Raw genomic sequence first — 26,739 nt, forward strand, 5'->3', positions numbered from 1 at the left:
GCTGTTGCAGTATTTCACAGACTCGCAGAATGAATCTGGTTTAAAAACTTGACTTGCACAAAACTTGAGTTTTGTGAAAATGACTTTTACCTTCAGCTTATGTTCCTTCCTGTTTATAATAACCGCTGTTATTTGCTGATCCATGAAAATGAGAATGGTACAGAGTAAAGCAGGAACAGCAGCTATCAAGAGTGTCCACCAAGGATTACTTCCAAGAGGATCTATGAACCATCCTCGGTCTTTTCGAGTGGGCTGAAAAAACAAATTATCAACGATATAAATTAAATTACTAAAATATAAAGCATATTTTATTGCTACAAATTGCAACAAATAGATCAAGTCTCTTATATATGTGTTTAGATTTTTTTCTAATGGCTTTGACCAAAAGCCGGATTTAGCTCTTAAATGTGAACATGACATTTATATGGAAAAAATTAAAACAAATCCATTCCATTCCTTCATTTTTGCACATCTGCACAAAAGAATGCTTCCTTTTCAGTGATATTGTAATATAATGCATAGTCTCTTCTGTCAGACGAGACATACATACAGAACAGAAGACAGAGTACTTCAACTACATTGTAAGTAAAAAAAATAAATTTCTGTTTCTATACAATTCCACTGTTCTACTGTCTATGAAACTGCAAGCGTTTAAAACATTTTGGGGTCGTTTTTTTTAAGTTTTACTTTTTTATCTTTTTTTTTTAAAGGTTTTATTTCTTACTTCAAATTTCTCTGGAACATGAAGCTTAGGAGAAGGTACTCCTACAAGGTAGTCAATCACAACCATGATTACTATAGTCAGAAATACTGCAAAATCACTGATGGTAGAACGAACCTACAAAGAAAAGACTTGTGTTAACTCTTGCTTCGTCTATTTGTATTGTATTACACTACAGAACATTATATAGTTTTTAAAATAAAAAGGGAAAATGTAAGCTGCCTGCCCACATAGCATGAAGTTGCAGAAGGTAAGTATTCTGTACAACGGTTCATCTGATTATCTCATTTAAATGTGATCTACTGCAAGAAGCAAATTACTTAAAATAACTCCTTCGTAAGTTTCCTGTCCCCTCAACCCTACTAGGAGGCTGGGCCATAACAGCTAGTCTTTTTGTAGCTTAATTCAAAAATATCAGTGAACTGTTCTGAAATCAATACACATACATTTGATGTTTTAATAGATAAGAGCAGGATAATTTGCAATCTATTCAGGTTATCAGATGACTTTAACAAACATTAGGAACACACCGTAGGATGAGCTGAGGTTTGTATTTTGGCTAGGAGAAGCTGTATAAATCAGCCCAAGGATATTAGCCTCTATTAGAAATAGTAATCCCCTGAGAAACCTCTCAGAACCCTTCATACATCAGCAGTCTGGGGAAAGCAATCAATTGTTCTGTATGGCTAGGTGAGGAAAGCAGTAGCAGTATTATCTCTCCAAATGATACCCAACAATAACTATTAATATGGGGAGACAGACTGCTTAGGTCTTCTAATGTTTGGAATATCTTGTAACTACAGGAAGGTAGAGTAAGCACTGAAATTTCTGCAAACACTTTCTTTCCTCTACTGCCTTCATTTTTTGAATTTTTAGCTGATTTTCTATTTTCATTTCTTTTTCTGCCTTAAAAGAAATCCCTCAATACAAAGTTCTGAAGCAAAATAGAAAATTCAACTGTTAAGTTATACTAATGTATTTATCACAAGATAAAAATAGTCTAAACAGAATTACCTTAGTGGGGAAATAGCGTTTGGTCTTGAATTGCTTAAGGAAAGAGGAGAGGAAAAATGTTGTAAAGAATAATATGACAGACCAGAAGAGAACATCTGGAATGTATGGTCCATGACGGCCACAAGCTGATCCACGAAACACACCATGAAATTCTAAACATTCCTGCAAAGAGAAGAACTCCTTAAATTTCTACGTTTTATTCATTGAGTACATTCAACCTAACCTGCAGCTCCACAACATAAAACATATTTGAGAACTTTCACAATCCCAAAAAGGGGATTCTCCTTCCTTCATCACCACCTCATCTTGAAATGCAAAAAAATCCGCGTTGTCTGTTCCAGAAGAGCCACAGTAGCCATCACTGATGATTTTGGGATGACAAAATGCTGGGAGATGCGCAAGAATAAAAACTTCTTTACATTCACCTCATTTCTATTCTATTTCTCAAAGCATCACAAGATTGAATGTATAAATAAAGACTGAGGACTAAGCGCAGGAAATGCAGACTATCCAAAACCAACTTTCAAGCTAATGAACATAAACAGGCATCTCCTCAGTTTCTCCCACCTCTTTATTCTTGACTTCGTTTTGCCTCGATACAGATAAGAAACAAAGACTCTTACAAAATGAGATTAACCCAACTGTTAAGAAAAGAAATAGTTTCTAGTAAAGCAGAAAAAGCATCGCAAATAATGGATTTGAATAAAAAAGAAAACAAAGTCAGATGATCCCTATCCAAAAGGCTCACTGAAATGCAAAGTGAAGAATTAAAGTAGACACATGGAGTACAAGGAAACAAGAAGTCAATAAATCAAATAGTTGGAAGCAGCATTGACGCAACCTAGTCTTTAAACAGGTTAATTTATTGAAAAATTTAACTTATGACAAAAATTCACCCCATTAACAATCTACTTGGATTATAAGCCCCACCACATCCTGGATCAGTTCTGTCTCTCTGCGAAGACTGAAGATGCTTAAGGGAATGAAAAGGTATATAAAATAAAAAATAAATATAGAATAAATATAAAAACTAAGTTCAAGAGAAACTGCCATCCTAAGTGATTACGGCAGACCAGGAGCCATCGGTGGTACATAGCAAACACTACAGCTAAAACTCAAGTAAAGCACTGAGGTTTTCCATAGCACTTTTGCTGTGCAAAATACCTACTTTCATTGTGAACATCTAAGGCCCAGACACAAGGAGAACCCCTACACAGGTAACTACTGCCATTTTAGATTGCCTAAGATGGCCAAAGTAGGCACACTCAGCTAGCAAACGCAACACAAAATCTATAGTAGATCCAAATCATTCAAGATGTAGGTGGAAACCAGATGCCAGGGTATGCAAAGTGGCCATGGACAGATGTGTTCAGGCAACTGATTCCCACCCAGGGAACTGTTATTAAGCAAAAATGTTTCTTCCTAAAAACCTTCAGTATCACTTCCACATAGTAACTTTCCTCCTCTTCATCTACCCAAAAAATTAGATATTGGTATAAAATATCAAGTTCAGAAGGTAATGCTTTCAAGCCTACTCCTTCAAATAGCTCTTCCCCTTTTCTTTTAATGTTCAATTTTCCAAATAGTTTTTTTCTTCCCATCGGTATTTAGATAATTTATTTGATTCTGTTATAGTTTTATACCAATGTCTAACAAACAGATTAACACGTTTGCTACCACATTTTAACTGCAGATTCCACCTTCACGTTATCTTAAAATTATTTGTTCACCCTTTCCAGGAGATTGAAGGAAGCAATCTCCTGTTTATCCGGCTCATCATATTCATCTGCACTTCAGAAGGAAGGCTGTGCTGCTTACCAGGATGAAAGTGGCTACCTCAAGTAAACATTTATGATATTAGCATTTACACTGCCACGGACTCATTCATTCAAACCACTACAATGACTGTTTAAAGCATTATGGGAAGAATAAAAGAGTTCAGAATACAGTTCAAATCAAGACAGAAACTAGATGAGAAATATTATATCAAGACTGGTGCTCTGTGGGCATTTATTTTTCATACATACATACACATGCACATATACAGCTTTTAGATACTCACAGAAACTGTAAGGTTACTCCATGCTATATTTTCCATAGACTTATTCATACTCCTCCACACCTTCAAAGTTTCATTGCTGGGTCTCTCAGGTTCAGAACACACACATCTGAAGGGAAGAAAAAAATAATGTACATGCTTTTAAACCATATGTGTCAAAATTTCAGTAGTTTCAAAAAACCTGAAGAATTTAAACCAGAGTTTATCCCCACCTTCTACAAAAGCAGCAGAGAACACGGCTCCTCCCCTAAATGACATGAACTAGGATTATTGGGAGGTGGGTAGGAATGAAGAATGAAAGAGGCAGCTGCTCAGGAGGTTTAACAGACTGAACAAGAAAAACAGACTATGTATTTTAAACAGTTAGAAGCAGGCCAGATATTGACTTAACTATTTGAATGATCTGCCAGTTTTCAAATAGATAATGTATGACACCACTTTCCAGCAACCCAGTGTATAACACAAAATATACTAACATACATTGTGTTATCCTCAAGGTTTCTACATAATTTGACTAACTTGGAACAAAGTTTTCTATGACTGTGTACAAATTAAGGTTTTCGGATTTCTATACAGCATAGCATCCCACAATGAGTCAAACTTCAATTAGTCCTATTGTACACCAACATAAGAGAAAACAGAGAGATTGAAACCATTTCATTTTAAGAAATTGTTATATATGACTGTTCCAGCAGTTCCTTTTCAAACCAGACATGCCAATGGCCTCTAGAAGTTTAAGTCTTTTCTGAAATTTGGTAGTTAGCCATTTATCTTGCATTTGACATGCCCTCTGACCACACCATGGCCAAAACTGGTCACACTGAAGTAGGACACCATTTTTGAGCATGTAGTTAGTGGGCTAACTGAAGATATAAATGCATAAACTGCTCAGATTTAGAGCAACTGCATGCATGCATTTTTAATACAAGTAAAAGTGTCCCTCCCTACTGCAGCGGTTTGCAGACTTGGACTGCAGAACCCTTTCTATCAGACAGGTTGACAGAAGTACAGATCAGTAAAAAAAAGTAACATTTAATATTGATTTAATGTGATGTTTTTAAATAAGGCTATTCAAGTACACCAAACCATAAGCTTAACATGTAAACATTTATGTAGAAGAGAAACATACAATAAGCAAGAAAAGTCTCCTTTTTTTATGAGATTCATCAAAATACTGAAAAACAACCATGGAACGGCATACTTGCACTCTGATAGTATGACAGTAAAGAAGGAAAAAGCACTAAACGTGCGTGGGCAAAAAGAACCTATATTTGCAAAGCATAATGTTTAAGGAACCTTAAAAAAATTATACGTATGTCCACCTTCTTTTGGTAACTGAATCATGAAGTAACAGCAAAAGGAAATAGGAGAAGACTGGAAAGCAGCAATTCCTACAAGATAGTTCCAAACTGAGTAACTCGAGAACCATCAGAAGAGAAAGGAATTGCAACAGTAAGTATAAGATGAAAAGAAAGCATGTTTAGTTGTTTGTCAAGGCAGTAACACAAACAAGCATGCCGGAAGAAAGACTGATGGACAAATTTCTCAACAAATGCAATTAAGATAAGGAACGCCAGCAAGTAACTAAGTGGAAATCCAGGAAGAGAAAGAAAAAACAGAAAATGTAAGAGTATTAGAGACCGCCTTCTGGCTCACTTTGCTGAAGATACTTGTTTTGCACCCTCTTCCCCATTGGGGGTACAGAAGGGGGAAAAAAGCAAGCGTAAAAGGCTGGATCTCCTACAGCTTTGTGGTAGGGAAAAAAAAAAAAAAAAAAAAGACAAACCAAAGTTGAACTCTGTGGCATGTCCTGAAAGAAAAGCCACACGTTCCTCTTCCCACTCTCATATGAGGCCTGCCTCTGCTAGCATAGCAAAACACAATCGGGTGGCAAGGGTCAGCAGACCTACAGATTTGCAGAACAGTTTCTGCCAGACTACTGAATTGAACACACTCACACAGGAGGCCAGTGAGGCCCCAGAGCCTCTGCAACAGAAGGATGAGCAGCCAGAAGAAAGGGAGAAATTAGGAAGTGAGCATACTCCCACGGCCCACTCCTGGCACCATGGCCTGGTCTTAACTGCTGGTAAGGCAGGAAAGTGAGTGTGAATGTCATGTGTGACTGGAATACAAGCAGCTGTCCAAGAAGGTGTTTGCCCAAAACTAATCCCATTGAACAGGAAAATTACGACCATCAGCTGGATTAAACAGTAACACAGGAACTACAAAAAGGCTTTTGGAAAGGAAAAAAAGAAAGAAAAAACAGAGAACCAAAAGGGAATTCTCCTGAAAGGAAGTACCAAAGCAGCATGAATGTTTGTAAAAGCAAGGAGAGATCTTAGAAGTGGAAACACAACAGCCAAAACTTGGTTTGACACTGCCAGAAGTCACCCTGCGATCAGTGATCCGTGCCCTGGCCAGGCAGAGCAGCCGCCCAGCGGAAGGTGGGCAGCCTGCCCTTTGAGAACTGCCTGCAGGGCGCAACAAGGAGGAACTGCTGGTAGATGTGACCTCCCAGGGGGCTGCCTCACTAGCAGAGAACCACACAGGTACAAATAAAGCTAGAGGACACACATTTCCAGCAGGAAGGGACCCACTAGCAGAGAAATCCATGCTCCTTAAGCATGGTGTGTGACTAACCCACGTGTCTGGGGCTGGTGGGGGTGCAATAAGAACTTCTGGGGATTAGTAACAGGAGACAGTTTAAAAACGTGTAGGTTCTTACTAGTATTCCTTAAGTATCTCACTTGAGTTTATCTGCTGTATCATTGATCCGGAACATATGGATTGCTGATTGACAGCTAACTGCATGTTGTTGATGAATCACAGAACAGCTTTGCTTTTGATTGGTTTAAACTATGCAAAATGAGCAGTTTCAGTAACAGTCAGCAGGACTTCCTCCTTCTGACAGGTGTGAGCTGTAACCCAGTTCATCATGTTTAGTGGAACTATACCATAAGCTTGTAAATTTCACACTGAGCAGCAAAAGATAAAGCAGCATTTAAGTGTATCACCATAAACTAAAAAATATGAGTATCAAGACATGGTATAAGTAGTACTCAATGCTCATTTTACTGTATAAGTGAACTCTTAATGCAGAAGTGGTACAGGTGCACACTAAAAGTTAGCGTACTGGGTTTGCATGGTAAGGTTTTGGTAGCTGGGGGGCTACAGGGGTGGTTTCTGTGAGACAATGCCAGAAGCTTTTCCCACACTCAACAGAGCAAATGCCACTCAGCTCCAAGATGCACCCACCACTGGCCAAGGCTGAGCCCATCAGCAACAGCGGCAGCACCTCTAGGATAACACATTTAACAAGGGAAGTAAGTTACTGCATGACAGCAGCCAGGAGAGAGGAGTGAGAATACATGAGGGCAACAACTCTGCAGACACCCAGGTCAGTGCAGAAGGAGGACAGGAGGTGCCCCAGGTGCCAGAGCAGAGACCTGTTTTGTACTGACAGTTTTACTGCTAGTTACTGTGATTAACAGAATGGCTGTATTGTATTTTGTATTACTTTTCTCTCTCAAAAATAGTTTGGTTTTTTTAAGAAGTCAGGTATTCCCCATAACAACAGTAGAAAGCAACACTGTTTGAAGATGTTAACTCCCTATTCACATCATGTAAAAGTTGCAGAAGCTCTCCAAGTCTCAGCTACCTGGAAATAATCCTCACCCAGGTGGAGTAAACTATCATGATTTCTAGAGGTGGCAAGGCAAAACTCCAGTTCTGACCTTTGATCTCCAGGTTGACCTCGAGTAAAGCTCCAATTAAAGCAGGCATTGTCACAGCCCCTCATCCCTTCCAACCACCGACAGCTAACAGAAAATTCAATTCTACAGCATCCTGAATAGAATTTTTCTGAGGTTTCTCATGCCCGTACCACCCCCAGCATTCCTGCTACCCTCCCCAGGACAGGCACACATCACAGCTTAGTAGACTGTATGTCTCTATACTGTATTTCCCCTGTGTATTTTACTGACAGATAGAAACTTGGTACTTACGAATATAAAGTCAGTTTATCCAAATCATTGTGCATATTGAAGGCATAAACTTCTCCCAAATGAAAAAGCTTTTCCAATGCCTCATAAATAAATATGATGCATATAAGCGCTGCAAAAGCTTCCTCAGTAAATCGAGTGATGTAACACACAAGACTGCTGGCATCTGTGGCTACAAGCACTATGCATAAAAACGCAGTCCACAGACCAATGCTAGTTCGCAGGGAGAGGTAGGAAAGACCATAATCCCTGTGTGAAGAAAGAAACAGAAGTATTAACTGAGCTAAAAGTCACCTGTATTATATTCTATTTGAAAACAGATACCAAAGCCAAGCTCTATAGGTATTCACCACTTCTCTCATCCTTGATGTTGTTAGTTTTGAAGGAAGCAGAAACTTTTCTGTCTCATCTTCCACCAAAGCAAAGCAACACTATAAGGTGCCTCTAGGATTAAGGGTGTAACTACCTAGCTTGGGAAGCATCACAGGGATGACCTTTCAAGAACTACCTAGATGCTTTTCTCTTAGAGGGCAGATCAATCCCTGTTTACCACTGCAGAACCAAAGCCAACATCTTCAGTCAGAACATAACTTTTATTTAAGTCCTAGCCACTTTTTATTACTGATTTTCTCGTTAAGGCTCACTAGTGCCTCACAGCTTTGCCAAACCACACCCATCTCTCAGTCTCTTGCCGCTATATTTACATCTTCATAGACACACACTTTTAACACACAATTCAATTACAGCTACTCTAACAGGCTAGAAAGTTAGAAAGTGCATCAAGCTAATACAAACATCACTTACCTGCAAAATTTAAATAGTATTTTTTCAAATACTAGAACTGGTCCGGTGCTCCCCAGAATAGTAAGAGGTTGCCCAGCAAAGAGAGAATAGGCAATCCCAGTTAATGAGGCTCCAAAGAGAGACTCTATTGCACTCTGTTTGGGGGAAAAGAAACTGCTGTAACTAAGCTGCCTTTCAGGTCAGTGTTTAGCATCACATCTACATAAATACAGTTTTAAGATGCATTAACTTAGAAACAAGACAATGTAAAAACAATGCAATTAATATAGATGTTTGCAACAAGAATAACTTAACACAGTTTTGCAATAACAATACCATGGACAAAAAATTTTGATAACTTCACTCCTGAGAAACATAAAGCCATCCAAGACCATGAGAACAAGTTAGTAGTCCTGCTAGCTATGGAGGAAAAACATACCAACAATTACTACAAATTAAATATATATATAAAAAAAAAAGTTACTCAACATGTAGCTTAGAGAAAGAATTATCTGTCTCTAAAGAAAAAAAAAAAATATATATCTTGCAACATACCTGTACCAAAACATGATACGGTGTGCTGTATCAAACCTGCATCAGTCAACCAAGTATTACAAAAGAAAAAACTGACAGGTGGAGGTGCAGGGGAAATTACATGACACCAAAAATAGATGAGCAGTAAACTAATGTCCCACCTGGTAATGCATTTCTTTTCCAGTTCTCGAATTAAATGTTTTACTGTAATATTTTCTGCTTTAAAAAAGTTGCAATGCACCTCAGAAGAGAGGGGCAAGACGTTTTAAATACTAAAATGATATTAAAGTTACATGAAAATAGTTAACTATCCCATTTACAACTATGAGAAGTCACGGATTACAGATTAAAAAATTCCCCCAGGAAGCCTTAAGTGTTTGTTATTTTGCAATTATGCGAGCCTAAGAAAACAGTATTTATGCAAACTTAAAGCTCCAATTCAGGAAAGCATCTAAAACGGGACAAAATGGTTTGCTGAACTGGGGCTATTAAAAATGAAAACATGAGTCCTTTGTTCATTACATCAGGAAAAAAAAATATATATAATCCCAGTCCCTTGTTCTATTACCTTTGAATTAGTGCTTTTGGTTAGTCAATGCATTAACCTTGGGGCTCTCAATCAGGGTGGCAGGGACAGAAGTACTGCGGAGGTGATGACCTCTGGGAATGTGAGGAAAGGTTTCAAAACACAAACTGTGTACCTTACAATGTCAGCTACTGTGCTTGAACAAGTGTGTGCAGTAACTAAATTTTATATTCAATGATGCACACCAAGTATCTGAAGGCAGGAACAAACCCGCAAACAATTCCAGATAGCTAAAAGAAAGAAGGTGTTTAAGAATCAAGCTTTAAAAAGAGCATATTTTCATTACACATGATGTGCATTCAAAAATTATACCAACATTTTGCTAACCATTCCTACATTTCAGCACACAGAAAAGACAGCAAATACAGAAAAAAAATTATCAGCTTGAAGTGCTATATCAATAAACAAAAATCTGACTCAACAGCGTTACTTGAAAGAGATAAAGTAGTGAACTAAATTTTAATACAGTACAAGCTTAAAAACTTGATCAAAGTATCAAGAAGATATTTATAGCATCATAAGCTTTACAAATTCAAAGATTTTGGTAAAGGATATGTCTATGTCTAAATACATCCTTCCCCCCCCCCCAGGACAGAGCTTTGTTTCTTCATTATAGATTTAAAAACAGAAAATACACTTCAAACTAGTTTACTTACAAGCCAATTGACACAAACACCAAGTTATTAACATTGCTGATGTACAGTATTCCTTCCTTGCTCCAAAAACCAAAGTGCAATGATGTTTTGGTTTGAAAGGTGCTAGTGTTATCTCCTGCCCAACTTAACACTACCAAAATTTTGTACATATATGGTTTATATTCAAGTCTTTTACAATGAAGAGTATTTTCTGCTCCTAAACCTTAACCAGTTTTAATGTTAACAACATACATTAGTGAAAGCATATACATATCCCATCCATTACTGGCCCAATATGCAACTGACCACTACCATACACCGCAGGCATTATCATCCTTGTAGGCCTACTACTCAAGGCCAGTACACGTTCTTGGCTATCCACCTTGAGCCTCTGACTTTGCCTAAAGTAGGCCTAGTGGGATGGTGCACCTTTACTGCTATTCATCATTTTCAAGTAGCCAAAAAGAAGGTAATGCAAGCCTTTTCTCAATTCATGAAGCCATTCATCCAATAAGGCAGGATAAACATTTTTTACCTCCACTGTGCATCTTCTCCTGTTCACATGGGTTCCCCACATTTTCCACAGCAATTACCTTTTGGGGAAGATCTGCTTTGGGGCAGGCTAATCAAGTGCTGTGGGTAAATTCTTCAAATACAAGTATAAATAAATGAGACAAATGCACACAGTGACTTGCCTCTGAAGGTCTAAAAGCCTGGCCACTACCATTCTTTGTACTCACTATTCTGCCTTGTGTAGCTTCTCCCAGGAGCCCTCCAAAAGTGATTACAGGAGACATACAGGCACAGTATAGGAAAAGAATCGAGGCCAGGCACTGCAGGCTTAATGCATCCTTGAAGTCACTCAAGAAAAAAGGTGCTTTCCTTTTGATGTCAAGTATCAAACCACCAAAAAGCCTAAATAGGTGAGATGAAACTCGTCAAACTGTACACTAAAGGATTCTAGCTAGTTCAAAACTATGGGCTACACATGACTGCCAGTGCCTATTGCCAGCACAAATTAGCTATTTCATAATCCAGATTAAAGCATAACAGTTTAAAATCTAAATGAGAATCTTATTTATTCCATTTCAGTAGTATTCCAAATATAATCAAACAGGTTATCTACATTTTTAAAAGCTGGCTAGGTGTTTTTGTATATGGGCTAGATACTGAAAAAATATCTTTGCAAACAATTCCACCTAAATTATGTTTTAAGTCAAATCTGTCTTGTAATATTCAAAACAAGGAACAGGAAAAATATGCTAAAACCTCAACCAAAACTGCTGCATTGATACATATCAGTATCACTATTCCAGTAAGTAGTTTAGGTTTTTTATTTTAATTCTCTACATACATACAGTTAGGTCCACAAATAAATTTAGGTCTATCATTTTTAACATTGTTTTCATCTGGAGTATAAAGATGTTCTACAAATGGAAGTACAAAACCAAATATATATGTCAGTTAAATTGAATAATTTATTAGGAAGAAATTAAAAGGCTTTTGGCAGTTTCCCAAAAATTTCAAGACTCCAAAATACTAGGTATAATTTCCACCTACAAATAAAAAAATTATGTTGAGTTATTAAAAAAAATTCATTCCCAAGAAAAGCAATAGTCTCATCTAGGGATAATTCTGTGGGCAGAAATGAACTTCTCTGCTCCACATACTGCCTGAAAAAAAGGCAAAAAGTAAGCATACCAAAGCCAAAATGCTAAAAATCAATACGAATGTTGTAAAGTCCTTCTTGCAAGGATATGAGAAAGATGCATTTCATTTGGAACTTTATTATTTTGGGCACAACAACACTGTAAATCTTTTCCAGAATCTTTCAGCTGATTTAATCTCTACTCTCACATGAGGTATTACGGTTTAATCTTAACCAGGTATTTCCAGTGTTGGGGTCTTTATTTGGTAAGTATTTCATAATTAACAGAGAACAACAATGCAACTCAACTGAAAAAAATTCCTTCAATTTGATTTTAGATCTAAAAGAAACCTAACCAAAATAAAACCTAACCAATTCTGAAGTATTTTTTGCCACTTTATATTCCTTGTTGTTCCATGTCATACATGTTTAATAAAACAGATTTGCATTAACATAAATTTTTAGTACCTAGCCCAATACTGAAAATTGTATACTCCTGCTATAATTACGTTAATTGCATGCTCTTGAAAGTTATAAATTAAAACCCAATTCTTAAAAGTCAGTTAGTTAAATTAGGCAGCATCTTATATGAAATCCTTCGCAAATGTGTTGTGAAACATTGCCACAGGCTTGAAAATACTTTAAGCAGATTGGCATTTATAGGCAAGAATCCAACACTTGAAAAGGAAAAAGGATGCGCTCTGACACTTATACCATGGTATTTTATGTTCAAATGTCATCATTAAAAACTGTGAAGATTTAACACATTTATTTCTTTACAGTAGCTAGAATTTAGGGAAGTGAACACACCTTCCAGTTCTCTCAAGTTCAGGTCCAGCATGATGGCCTTCTTCTTTGAGAGTGTCTCCTGTAGGAGTAGATCCATTTGGAAATTTAGGTACCTTCCTTTTCTCCTAAAGAAAGGAAGGAAAAGAAGAAAAAAGAAGAAAAAAACCCATACTTTAAGACTGCATTTACACTAAAACCTGTAATTCAAAGACAGCGTGCAGACACTCCATGCCTTCCAAACATTCTTCATTGTCCCAGCTTATCAGCAGTCCTCCATTTGCTATATTCATCTTTCGAGTACAGATGGCGAGAACTGTACAATACTCCCCAAAAGACCCTACTAGTACCTTGCACAACAGTACTGATCTTCCTTCTTTCTGTAAGAAAGACATCCATGAGACATGGGGAAGCAAAGCCTACCTTTTCAAGACACAGCAGAGGCTCAACCATGATGCCTAGAAATCTTCAGATTTTTTTTCCTCGATCATTTCCAGGGCAGAAGAGCCTCTGGTTTCTAAAAGAAACTGACCTCGCTTTATGACAGGCAGAGAATTTAGATGAAGTATAAATGAGAAGTCATTCCCCTACTGAGCAAGCTGCTCACCAGCTCCTTATAAATCTCTCAGCTGAGCTTGCCTCCCAAAACCCCCGAAGCCCTGCTTATTTTGGAAACAAGTGGTAGTCTCCGGCCATTAATGAATAAACCACACTGCTGTCACTCTTCCCGCTCCCTCAAACCACCGCTGGGTTCAACACCAATGTCACCCTTCTGAGGCTCTCCCCCACTTTTGACCCCAGCAGCAGGAACTCCCCTCAGCTGTAAAGCAGGAGGAAGGAAAGAAATCGATGTCCCTCTAAGGTCCAGCTCCCCAGCTCTCATTCGAAGCTTGTATCACAACTGAGCAATATGATCCATTTTTATCTACTTCATAAACATTCCGTGAACATTATCTGTTAGCCAATATACATTAAAACATTTCAATCGACACTGTATGCAAATAGAAGTTTTACATAAAAGAATTACAGTATTCTTGCTGATCACTGTTAGATTAAAAATGAAATTTATAATATGATCTCAGGTAGAATTTCAGACCAGTTCTCCTAGATCCCACATGAACTCACTTCAGTGTTACAAAAGGAAATAATAGTAAATACACTTACAAACATTGCAGAAGTTTGATTAACACTTCTTTTAACACTTAAATGGACAATCCACTTTTTCTTCCAAATCAATGTCACTGCCTTCCTCAAGTACACAATACACAATTTACTCGCATTGGGAAATGGCACTTGCAAAATAAAAATCACAGAAGCTTTCTATTGGACTTTTTTTCTCCCGTTTTTTTCATCCCCCCCCCCCCCCCCCCCCCTTTTTTTTTTCCCCTTTTTCGCCTTTTACCTGGGAAGGAACACTTTTTGGTGGCTCAATTCGTATAGATGGATCCCATTCTCCTGGAGGCAGGACTGTCACTTGGTCTAGAAATTCATCAATTCCTGACAACAAATCATTTCTGTCTTTTGCTTTATAGGCAACGTCATGGAAAACCTGCAAAATAGTACCAACATTCATGGGGGGTTTTTTGTTGTTGTTTTGTGGTTTTTTTTTGAAAGAGGAACTGATCACAAGGAAAGTTTCATTATTTTTAAAAAAGCATGGAAAATTTTTTAAAGGTCCTCAAAATTTAGGCTTTTACTTTACTTGCATACTTTTGCATTAAAAACTATCTGTATGCACATCCCTATGGAACATAAAATAAGGAAGTTGTATCTTCAAACCCAAAAGGAATACTGAGTTCATTTCTAAATTTCGTTAAAAAGGTGATCTTCAATAGTCAGTAAATCAAGTTCACGTACTACTGCCCGAGTAATCCTGTCCCACAGCCACTGTGCCACCATGCTGTGCTGTATCAGGAAAAAAGGACCTCCAAACTAAAACACAAGTTTTTATAAGAATTTGTATACCTCAAGCTTAATTAAAAGATTTCTTAAAAAGCACACGAAAGCAATCCTCCGACTACTCAAAAAACCTCTATGCTGTTTTACAGACTACCACAACACAAACTCTGATTTGACAAACTCGTACTATTTGAGGGAAACAACAAAACAATTCCTGAATCCCAAAATGCTTTTTATACACACAGAGAAAGAAATGCTAGTGTTGCTATAAAAAAAACCTTTGCAGAAGATTATCCTGAACATTTGAAGCCTGAACTGTTTGTCTCCAAAGACATGACTGTTAAGTCTTCTAATTGCAAATTACATCTTTTAAGTCTATTTAGGTCTTTTTAGACCACTGACTAATTTATATTTTTCTATTTCAATGATCCACAGTATTGCTAAAAATCAGCCCACCTAAAAAATTAGAAGCTGCCACTAAAGCTTTTAATACTCAGTTCTCACACTGAACAAATACTGTATTCACCAACTGGTTGCCCAACTGTAAAATGACCATTCATCTGGTTCACATTTCCAAACTTTAAATTGTTCTACAGTAAACAAAAATTAAAATTTCCGTTAGATAACCCTAATAATTATCAGCAGTTCAGCAGGTGGCGCTCAATGCGAAGTCAGAAATAAAACATCCTATTTAAAACCATCCACCAGCGCTCTAAGCACATGACTTCAAATGCCTAGTAAAATTCTAATTTTAATGACTTGACCTCGCCTTGATTTAAAAAAAATCTCTGATGACTCAATCGCAGACATTCTTAAACCTTCTGTCCTGAACACTGGCAGTTTCCTTTGTCCTCTTCGACATAACAGTGATTCATACCAGACACAGCTCTATTCAATAGTTCTATTTCCCAATTCCACACAAAAATGAAATGTATACACCAAAGCTGAAGTGTTTTTTCAGAAATACATTTAAGATTTCTTCAAGGAAAACAAGGGGAAAAGTTAATTTACCATTATCTAGTTCACTAACACAAGAAATAATTAGGTTTACAGTTCTTCATTTAACCAGTTTGGAGCTTTTTAGTTTAACTTGTCACTCCAGAATATATTTACTGAAAACAGTCGGTAAAAACATTATTCTAGACTACTAACTAAAAAACATCACTCACATCATCTGTCATAAGTGTTGCTATAGACCTTCCAATTTCATGGTACTGTGGAGCTTTTCCTGCTGGTCCCAGCAACAAAAACAAAAACCTGTGGAAAAAGCAACTGAGATGAACACAGCTGACTCATTTCAATATACTCAGAGGGTCCTTTCAAACTAACGTTTAAAGAAAATTTAGTAGTGAAGTAAAAATATCCTCTTCACCATTTCAGATCTTAAAGATTGCTGCAAGGCTAAGAAAAGACTTGCCTCAAAGTCATTACTGGAAGGAACTTGAATCCTGAACCAACATGACTTTGAAATCTTCTTAATTAAGCCTAATGTTTCAACCTTCTAAAGCCTTAAATGTAGTAGAAATCCACAGGCTAGAGCAGAATGAGTATTTCCTCCAGATTATGAGTTTCTGACATTCTGGCAAAGACCCCTCAGTGAGGGGTGACTGGGTACTTCACACAGCGGGTGCAGAGATATACTTCGAGCTACTGGCCATACTCATATCCTCGAAAGGAAGGGAACCTGTAGCTTGAACATCTATGAAGGTAAAAGTGACATTTTGGGCATCTGGGGGTGGGTCACAGCACACATTAACAGACAGTCTCCATTTCCAATCACAGTAAACAGGTATCACACTTTTTTTAAAAAAATACCAAACTTAAACAGGACTAGTACCTCTTAAGTTGAAATGATACAAACCTCAGTAATTCTTTTCATTACTTTCTTCCCATACTCCATGAAAATGAAGCTCCTAAGTACAACACATTTGAAAAAGGTATGGGGTTTCTTTCACCTCACAGTACAGAAAGCTCAATGTTATTTTTCCAAGTTGACTACCCTAACTGAAACTTAGATTGCATCTTCAGAATCAAGTATGCTATTCCAAATCTGCAACTCTACACCATTCTGAAAAATTTAGGACAGGACAGTTTTAGCTACATTAACACAATAATCTGTATGCAGAAATTTTGGAATTTCCCAAGAAACATTATGAGCACTAATATCAACTACCCTCTGAAAATTCTCACATTTATAAGAACACTGCCAAGATTATTTTTGCCTTTCATTAGAGTGTATAAACTGAAAATTACAAAGATAAACAAGTACTATGGTAATTTTAAAGCACTAAAAAGCCAAAACCACCAAAAAACATAAATGCACAGATTTATGTCAAACACCACAGAACAGCCCAATACATCAACATGCACAGAAAACAAAGTGGCCTCCATGATGTCTGATGAAATGACCTGCTATCTTCATCACGGGACCTGCATTTTGACATTTCGATTATCTGTGGTAGGTATACCCACAGTATGCTGGTGAGGCCCATGATTCTGTGGGGGTGAGGATGGGTGCACCAGGCTGGATGGCATGGAAAAGCTAAGTTTTTCCACCACCTACAGAGTATTTGTGTGTACCAAGAGCAAAGCTTCAGAATAGACAGACTTTCAGACTTGGTGGATGGACTCTTCCCCACCATCACCTTGTGTTGCACCTAAAGAAACTGTATCAGTCTTCATATCCTTCTTTAAAATGGCAACACAAGCTTGAAAGACTCCAGGTCAGCTATCAGTTTCAACTTCTGCGCTTGTTTAAGACAGCATCATTACATGTATTTATAGCATTCAGCGAATTTATGTCTGATCTCATTCCTTTGAGTTTTACAGTAAATAACTGGCATTATGTTAAACAAAAGTCTGCATTTCTTCAGCTTAATAGAGTATGTATAAAAACTTACAACTATTTCAGATTGTAAATATTATCTTACTGTATAAGTAAAGCCAGACTTTCCAGGCATTTATTTACCGTGTAGGAACCGGAACCTCTGTGAGACCTGAGAGAAGCACAGCAGGGGAGAGCCTCACAAAAGCAATAATAGGTCTTTCTAAAAAATCTACTTCTCCCACTAACACATTTGATGCTTCTGCTCCTGAAGGAATTTTCCTCATGAAGTTCATATCAACCTATTCATACAAAGATGAAACAAGTGTTTATTCCCTTACATTTGTTAGCAGATATTCTATAACATAATTACAAACTTATCAGTATTTACTAGACATTTATGCTACAAAGAAAAATAAAAAAGCAAATTAAATATCCCACAGTACATAGAAGACAAACATATGTAGAAAATGTCAGCCAGCCAGCCAACTAATAATAAATTATTTTCTAGGAGTTAGAATTACTACCACCTACTGTATTCTAGAAGACTCCAAACTGCATAACCACCTTTCTAATATTACTTATCATGACAAACATTCTGTGAAAGGACGTAACAACAACTACACACTATTAACTAAGGAGAGTTCATGTAATTACACATGGTTTCCAGAATGCAGTTAGTTATTTCAGTGGCACATTTCAAGTATGTCCTAATTTTGAAAAATAATTTGTATGTTTATGTCTTCTTCCATAAGGAATATGATAGCTGCAAATCTTAACATTCATTTCTGTACATAATTACAGAAAGGCATTAGAAAATGGTACAGCACATGAACTCTGTGTTCACATATACACACACACAAGCACCAGTTACATTGCTATCTACATAACTTACAGATGGCCTCTTGAGTCCCACACCAAGTGTGCCACAACTACAGTGCCAGGAGGCTGACTCCTGCCCAACAGGAGACAAGGCAGGTGTACAGAAGGACAGGCCAAGCAAAAACGTAAAAACTGTGACAGAGGAGCAGGAATATATGGCACCTGCCATGATTAGATGAGAACTACAGTGTAAGTCAGCTTTCCTTAAACACAATTATTTCACTTGGCAAACCAATTTTCTTACAGTGTTTCACAGTATAGATGACACTACAGACTGAGTTTTATAGTAAAAGCCATAATGGAACTTGCCCAGCAAATTTAACTTATGAAAGAAATACACAGGATTCACAGTATTACACAAGATTTCCTTTAAGTGGTATTACATGCTCCCAATGATTAAGAGGTACAATAACTCTTGTACAGCAGATTCATAAAACATATAATACAAATCCCCTTTAAAAGCCCTCTATACAAAAATACCCAAAAAGTCAGTCCTAGAAAAACTGTTACAACACCATCTACAAAATATCTTTCGTAAGAGTCTTTATAGCAGATCTGAAAATACCTCCCTCTGCATGAGAAAGTACAGCTGCTGCACTCTTGAAGTTACCAAAATACTGAAAAGATTATCAAACAAAACAAAGTTGAGTCCCACTGGGAAAAGTTTCAAAATGTATGACACACTTAGCCTACGCCACATTCTGACACTCATACATACAAGTTACGTCTTAGTACGTATGTCTTATGAACACTTGTACACATGTGCATGTATGTGTCTCAGTTGTAACTAAAAGGGAAGTTACAACCAGGGCATTTTTTGTTACATACTTATTTTGTGCTAAGCATTAAGGTATTTAACGTTATTTACCTTACTAAAATCAACTGTGCTGTTTTCTCTGCTTCCTCCTGTCCCAGTACCTTTAACGTCTCCACTTTTCCCAGTGTCTAAATTTCCAGGTGCTGACTGTGGAGAAGCTAACAGCCCTAAATTAAAACAAAAGAGGTAAGTTCAAAACGATGTATGAAGTGAACCAAGTATGCGACACTACCAAAACTCAATGTGGCAGCTTGCTTAAAGCAAATGTGCAAGTTATTCAGTGCCCCACATTAGTATCATAAATGCAACATTAACAAGTCATTGTGTTGTCAAAATAAAGACATAATTTTAAAAAAAAATTAAGTATTGCCCAAATGATGGCCATTTGCAGAACAGTCACCAGAAAACAAAAGCTACTTTAATCACAGAAAAAATAACAACTGTTGACATTAACCATAACTGCTCTAGTAGTTAGTAGACACCATCTTCACTACATTTAGAAGTCCTCAAACACAAAAAGCAAACATCTCTGCAACCCAGACTGCTGTGTAGCAGTTATTTGAGTTGTAAAAAGCCTCAGCAAGCCTCAGGCTACAACTACAGGGAATGATACCCCGGTAGTCAACTAACCTGTACAAGTAAATAGTGTACTAATAGTGTACTACATGAAGGATAAACAGCTTGCAAGCCATAATTTCAATCAACAAACCAAAGCTCCAACTGCTGATCTGACCAGATGTTACTACATTAAATGGTCTAACACACTAGCTGAAGAGGCACATACAATTGTTTAAGTTAAATGTACAGGTGCCCTCTAACACCTGCACCAAGGCAAGACCGTTTTATGTAGCTTGCTACACTACTATTAACAGAGGTTCAGTGAAGGGCCCAAAAGGCAAGTAACCCAGGTGTTCATACACAGTGAATTCCACATTGCACCACAGTTATCCCTACCCAACTACCAAAAGCTGGTCTAGGCATGCATAACCAAGCCCAAATCCCATCTTTTGTATTACAGAGCTTTTACTTGTTCAGTATAACATGTGCTAGAAGTGCATTTGGCCTTGCTTGTCTACACTAGACCTTTCAGATGTGGTGATAAAACATGCTTTAACATGCTTTCAAAACCACATCTATACAAAGACTAAAGTCTAAACACTGTATTAGATGCAGAAACTTTGTATTTAGGTCAAGTGTCACTAGTCAAGATAAAACTGAAGTCCTCATTGGCTACCTTTTCGCTATTGTTCTGTCATAACTACTGTTGCACAACTACTTGCATCCCTCCATGTTTATAATTTAGCAATTTGACACTTTTAACCATTTCAAATGACAACTGAACTAACTTTACTTGATCTCCAAATTTCTTTCCAAAAAACTCTTTCAAAAGAGCCATCATATTAATGGAAAACATGCAGGTCCAAGCCTTTACCACTGATTTTCATTCTAAGCAGTTCACAGGGATGTAAGTGGTGCTGGTAGTTTTTCCTGAAGCAAAACTCAAATGAAGTTAATCAACTGTAATTTCCTTTGTGAATCCTAACATGCACAAGTAATTAGCTAACACTATAAATACTACACTCATCTAGAGAGGGGAGGGGGGGGAAATCATTCTACCCTTTCACTCCAAGATGTATGCATTATTCACAAGAATAACAGCAATCCAATCAAACGCCTGTGAAATCAGCTGTTCAAAGTACTTAACTGCGTAAGAGTTAATATTAAGATGTGTTTGTAGGACTGGAAATAGAAAGGAAATATTAAACAGTTGTTGCAGAAGAAGAGCATAATATTTAAGTTTATACATACAGATTTTTCACTCCCCCCCCCCCCCACGTAGCAATAGAAGTAACTGAAGATGTATGACTGATGAAAGATGACTAATAATGTATCATTTTTCAATTTTCACAAATGCCTTGTGAGCAAGAGCAAGCACAGACTAGAAATAAAAGTGGAGAGATAATCAAGGAGGAGGATACAGAATAAGGATTCCACACATTAGCATAAACTAATTTATTATTTCAGTACTAAAGTGATACTGGTTCATCCAAAAGGCTTGCCTTCAAAATTTCTACAGCCAGTCACACTTACGGTTCACAAGTTTTGGCACTGATACAGGAACATTTGCCTGATCCTAAACCACATGTAAATAGTTTTCCTTTCTGTTGGTCTTAACAGTCAGCCAGACTGCTGGTGCTCACATGAGAATACTGCTTACAGGTTTTCAGACTTGAGCAAGCATTTCCATATGATACTGCATTTCATTATGCATATCATTCAATCTGATATTTGCAGGGCAACTCAGAATTTAAAAAATCATCATCTCTAATAGCATAACACCATTACTCAAATTTCACACCAATAAAAGAACAAATTTCCTTCTCTTTTCCAGTTCAGTAGATACAGACTGAGAGGCTACTGCTAAAAGAAAGACTGCTTAGTAATTTTTCCAGACTGTGAGACTGAGAAATTAATCTAGCCGTACCAAGATACTAAGGTGATCGTCACAAATACACAGTACTCTTACTGATGTTAGTTAGGGCAAATATACCACCTGCCCCGCCTTCAAAAGACAGCAGTGGATCGAGTCTTGAGTAAATTTGGATTAAAACCTCATAAAATCACTCAAAGTACTTAAAACTACACCTTCACTAAAGATCATGTGCATTTTCTTTGTAGCTGCACTTAGTTTAATGTCGTCATCACAAAAATCTAATGAACATTGTCTTCTGGAAGAAGAAAGCAAGAATACAGATATTTGCCTCATCTCTGTTTCAGTAAAAAAAAGAAAGGTTGGGGAAGTAAGAGAGGTTCAACACCTAAGCACAACTATTCCAATATAATTATGTTTATATAGGCTGCAATGCAAAATTTTTAAATATGAAGTCACACCATTTTGTATCTGAGGAAATAAAAACTTGTTTTAAAAAATAAATTCCAATGCAGCCTTAGTGTGAAAAAAGTAATTAAAATTACTTCTAGAAGGCAAATATGCAAACCTTTCTGAACTCCTATTTTCAGTAAGTAATTATCCTAAGAGCAAAACTGTTCTAAATGTTATTTTACTCAATTTTAAAGTACGTTTATGGGCGAACCAAAAGACCCCTTAAAACAGGCTGCTTTGCTGTTATTTGGAGACATTAGGAAATCTTAATGATGCTGGTGAATTAACAGTGTTCATCTTGATCTGTGACACATCTCTCTTCCTAGCTCTGCCTATGGAATTCATTATTCAACAGTTTCAAAGATGGAAAAACAAAAGCTGTTCTTCAACTGGTGACAAAAGAAAAAAAAGATGTTAAACAGAACCATTTGCTTGGTTGACTTACTGTGAACTGATGACTGGCTGATAAAAATTAAGTGGTAGACTGAAAGTGTCCCTCTTCCCTCCTTTTACAGTAAAATTCACATTAAGTTCAGTAACCTAGCATTTATAAAGACTGAAAACTAAAGTCTGAATAACAGAAAGCCAAGGATAGATGAATGCTAAACAGAAGAAAGCCACCTACTAGAAAATTAACACATTTCTTAATGCTCATAGGAAACAAACCCAACTCAAAGTCATACTGACGTGGAAGAAGTATTCAGATTGCAATGTTCTGAATTACTAGAGAGGCAATACAGACCATAACCTATAGTGGAATGGACCCAGAAGACTATTTTATTTTTTTTTTAAACTTAATACAAGGAAGATTACTTCCTCTTCAGGGCTCCCTTCTGAGTCTGTCTTCCAAGACAGAGATCAGCCCAGTTCAGCCCTGAAGTCACAGTCTGAGAATGTCTTCAAAGGCATCTCTAAGGAAAATGCGTCTTCCTGTGGTCAGATGATTTCTTGAATTAAAAAAGGTGGAAAAAAACCCAGAAAACAAAAATGTCTTCCATCATTATTGGTGTTCATCTTTCTCTGGAAAGACTTATTTATGAATTAACTGGGAAACCATCCCTTTCAGATTTGACCTTTATGAGAAACATTCCCTCGAGGCACAAAGGCAATCTGAACTTGACTTGGAGGAGATTCTGGTGGAAAGTTTTATTACTGATAATAATAGCATCAAGTATTTGATCTTCATTTGTTTGCCTTCTCTTGGGTTCTAAAGATCTTGGGTCTGGCACGCTGTCATTTCTGCCAGATGAGAAGAAAAATGAGAACTGGAAAACCAATTATAGCCATTATTTTACTTCTGGGTTTTAATTACCTTTGAAAGATCACCCATGACAGAGAACAATCTTCAAGGGAATTCTCTTAACTTCCCATATGGAAGTTGGAGAAAGAGATTTCTGCTTTTCTGAGATTAAGTATGGCAGGGGCCTGTGCTCCAGCTCAAGATGCCAGCCTACAGCACAGTACGTTCTTTCCTTTTCAGTGACTTGGCTGCAAGATGTGAAAAGGCAGATAACCACAGCCTTTTCTCTGTCAGCATAGTTTCACTGCTATATGTAAAAACATGCCCTTACTTATTAAACAAGTGAGGAAGGAAACCAAGAAAAGCCCCCCTGACAAAAGAATTGAGCACGATCAGTTTCCCCAACCCCCCATCCCATGCACATAAGGAGAAAGGAGAGAAACCTACAGTCTAGATTTTGGCAAGGTACAAGAAAAAAATAAAGAAAAAAAAGACAGGAGGAGCCTGAAGGTTAAAAAGAAAGGTGATCTGCTTGAAAATATCATCTATCTAGAAGAATACTGAAGTCTCTAAATAAGTGGTAATTTTGCAAACGTAAAGCAAGTGTAACAGTATGCATGCAGAATGCATGAGTTAAGAAACATTTACTAAAAACAATTAAAGAAACTGTCAGAACTTTCCATCCTTTCTTTCAACTTATCTATACAACTACATGCATTTTTACATGTGAAGAACAATAGCTTTGCAAGACAACAAATTAATAAATTGCTGAGCTCTGACCTATAATTATAAACTCTTAACTATCTTATCCTATTTTACATATCAAACACACAAAACAGTAACCAAGTGCCTGATGCTGAAGCAGTGCACTAATGGAAAGCTATCTGGAAACGGCTGTCGGGGAACTGAACCTGCCAGCTCCACCAAACCACCACTGATTTTAATGGCCCTAGTTTTTAAAAGCACAGCAGCAAAAATGAAACTGCTTAAAGACTCCACGATAAAACTACGCTGTGAACACCACTGATGACTGCATCCTTTCTAATTCTTTTCATATTCATCGCTAATACTTCACCACATCTTCAGCTGTAGCCATCTCAGAATATCAACCACTGGTTTAAAATAACTCAACTGACAAAAACAACAAATCAAAACCTGACACGGACTGCAGGTGAGTGAAAGTAAAAGGCCACCATTTTTGACATTTTGCTTATGTATTGTATTTTAACACTATATTCCTTTTTAATTACACAAATCAAGGTTAATTAAAGAATTTTTTTGCTGGCTTTAGTTAAAAGCTAAAAAGTTAAAAAAGCTGAACAAGAAAACAGTCACAACTGAGAATAAAACAAAACATGCAGGCAGAGGTAACAGTTATCATAATTCCCTTGTGCCCAAGTTATGTGCCAAAAACATTGCAATGCAAGTGATCCAGATGCAGTGTGCATCACACATGGACAGCTTAAATTTCAATAGTTGCCTGGTGTTTTGTCAATATTTTCCTCTGTCTTCTTTTCCTGGCTTTCCTGCACTTCTAAGTCCTCCTCAGGTGGGTGGATTATTACTGAAGGAATAGCATCACTGGCAGGTGACACCAGCAATTCCTTGCCCTGAAGTGGACTTGGCTGGGCACTTGTGGTTGGCGGGTGGCTGCAGGTAGGACTGGAGGGTGGTGTGTTTTGTGGGGTAGTTACGGGGGTTGTACACCTTGAGGCTGCCGGGGTTCCAGCTCTTGAAGAAGGAAGAAGGTAATTGAGAAGAACTGACAAACGGTTTTCTCCTCTCAGGGAAATATTTGAGGCAGAGAGACCTGTTCGCAAAGAGTGGCGGGAGGCTGAAAGGCCTTCCCCTGAGATAAAACAAATTAAACACCATGAGGCTTACAACAGGGATATACTAAAAAAAAAAAACCACAGACACAAGTAAGTATTAACAATCTACATAGTAAATTGCAAGCTTTACAGGCCAAGGTGTCATACTCATGCAAGTAATATAAAAGATAAGAGCAAATCTTATTCCAGATATTAGAGAAGTCAGAATTTCTGATGAGTACTAATTAGAGCACCAAAGATATGTGGGAGAAGATATTATCTTCAAGTCAGTAAGATTTGTTAATAGGGGCGAAAAAAAAAGTTTCTTGAAACTGACTCTTAAATTTTCGTAGAATTTCTTATTCCTAATTACACAGCAGCTACCTTTAATGCCATCCAAAAAATACATTAATAGCAGCACACAAAACATTATAGGACTTCAGTTAACTGCAACCATTATATAGAATTATCGATTTTTTAGATTAAAATATTCCAAAATGAACATGAGCAAACATACCTAGTCGTGTTAAATGCAACTGTCTTCCATTAAGTCTTACTAAAACAAGAAGTTTCCTAGCCAGCTGTAGTCTCTGTATTTTTTTTAAGATAGTCACTTCTCCATTTCTTCTTGCTGTGACTTACCAAATATGTTCATCTGCCCAAAATTAAACATGTCTCGCCAAAATGCATTGTTACATTTTTTCCCTATCCAGTTTCCGTATCTCACTAACTTTATCTAAAGAGAACATAAGTCTTGCCACAGTTCCCACAAATTTAAGTTTGTAATAGATTTCAGTTCTTCCTTAAGCAGGCAGAGAGACTGTCTGTCCTCGTATCAGTACCTCCTTTATAAGGTTTAGCAATAACATTCCTCCCTTTTACCACACTTTTCCTGGGATGGCAGTCTCCTTGACAAGAGCATTGATTACTTCTCCTACAATCCCTGAAATCAAAAATGTGCTGTTTTCACATACCATGCCACCAAGCAGGGGAACAGCAAACTGGACACATTCAGTTTCACATTTATGCCAGGCACTACAGAGACCAATACATTGAACAATCCTACAAAAACTTACACAAGAAAGGAGGCGCAGAAAGTATGCCTAGGTAAAGGTCGCATGCATTTTCCGCCCATGTCATCATCCAGCCCCGTCCTGCCCACCCATGTCGCTCCCCTGTCCTGTCCTGCCCCACTCCCCGTCCCTGTCGTCGTCCCCCCAAAATGGAAGAGTGGATCCTACAGATACAAGCTTGATTTAAATTAAGAATTAAAGATCAGCTATTAAAACAGCAGTGCAGTAAGGAGGACCAACAGAGCAAACTGGATGATTTTTGTCTACATTAATCACTACAGTAATAACTGGACTTCTGTCAGTGTATCTGTGAAGAATCAGGAACATGAGATGTCCCAACACACAAAGGTATAAAAAGGAGCCTAAAAAGTATTATGCACATATGCATATTTGGTTTACTGGTTTATTAGAGGGCGATCATTGGATTATAAAGAAAAAGTAAATCAGTATATGCTGGCAAAGAATTCACCATGTTATATTGGCTTCTTTTTTCAGCATATATCCCATATTCTGCTGTAGGAATAATGCCAAGAATAAAATGC

The 26,739-nt window shown here is 37.4% G+C and overlaps 1 protein-coding gene across 7 annotated transcripts in view; it reads right to left on the reverse strand.

Moving 5' to 3' along the window:
• SLC4A7 (solute carrier family 4 member 7) overlaps nucleotides 1–26,739 on the reverse strand; it is a 97,568-nt gene that overhangs the window by 14,026 nt on the left and 56,803 nt on the right. For 4 of the 7 annotated variants that reach the window (XM_056338587.1, XM_056338588.1, XM_056338591.1 and 1 more), the window contains 13 exons: nucleotides 19,241–19,356; nucleotides 18,386–18,445; nucleotides 17,635–17,792; nucleotides 15,836–15,923; nucleotides 14,170–14,316; nucleotides 12,792–12,895; nucleotides 11,074–11,248; nucleotides 8,600–8,733; nucleotides 7,799–8,044; nucleotides 3,798–3,903; nucleotides 1,736–1,897; nucleotides 725–838; nucleotides 91–252 (listed from right to left, as the gene is read on the reverse strand). In XM_056338587.1, coding sequence (XP_056194562.1) covers nucleotides 91–252; nucleotides 725–838; nucleotides 1,736–1,897; nucleotides 3,798–3,903; nucleotides 7,799–8,044; nucleotides 8,600–8,733; nucleotides 11,074–11,248; nucleotides 12,792–12,895; nucleotides 14,170–14,316; nucleotides 15,836–15,923; nucleotides 17,635–17,792; nucleotides 18,386–18,445; nucleotides 19,241–19,356 — 1,772 coding nt within the window. Of the gene's footprint in view, nucleotides 1–90; nucleotides 253–724; nucleotides 839–1,735; nucleotides 1,898–3,797; nucleotides 3,904–7,798; nucleotides 8,045–8,599; nucleotides 8,734–11,073; nucleotides 11,249–12,791; nucleotides 12,896–14,169; nucleotides 14,317–15,835; nucleotides 15,924–17,634; nucleotides 17,793–18,385; nucleotides 18,446–19,240; nucleotides 19,357–24,793; nucleotides 25,163–26,739 lie in introns of all 7 variants that reach the window. The other 3 variants (XM_056338589.1, XM_056338594.1, XM_056338593.1) reach the window with 2 other exon arrangements.

The sequence above is a fragment of the Falco biarmicus genome, chromosome 4, assembly GCF_023638135.1.
Source record: "Falco biarmicus isolate bFalBia1 chromosome 4, bFalBia1.pri, whole genome shotgun sequence".
Classification (NCBI taxonomy): domain Eukaryota; kingdom Metazoa; phylum Chordata; class Aves; order Falconiformes; family Falconidae; genus Falco; species Falco biarmicus.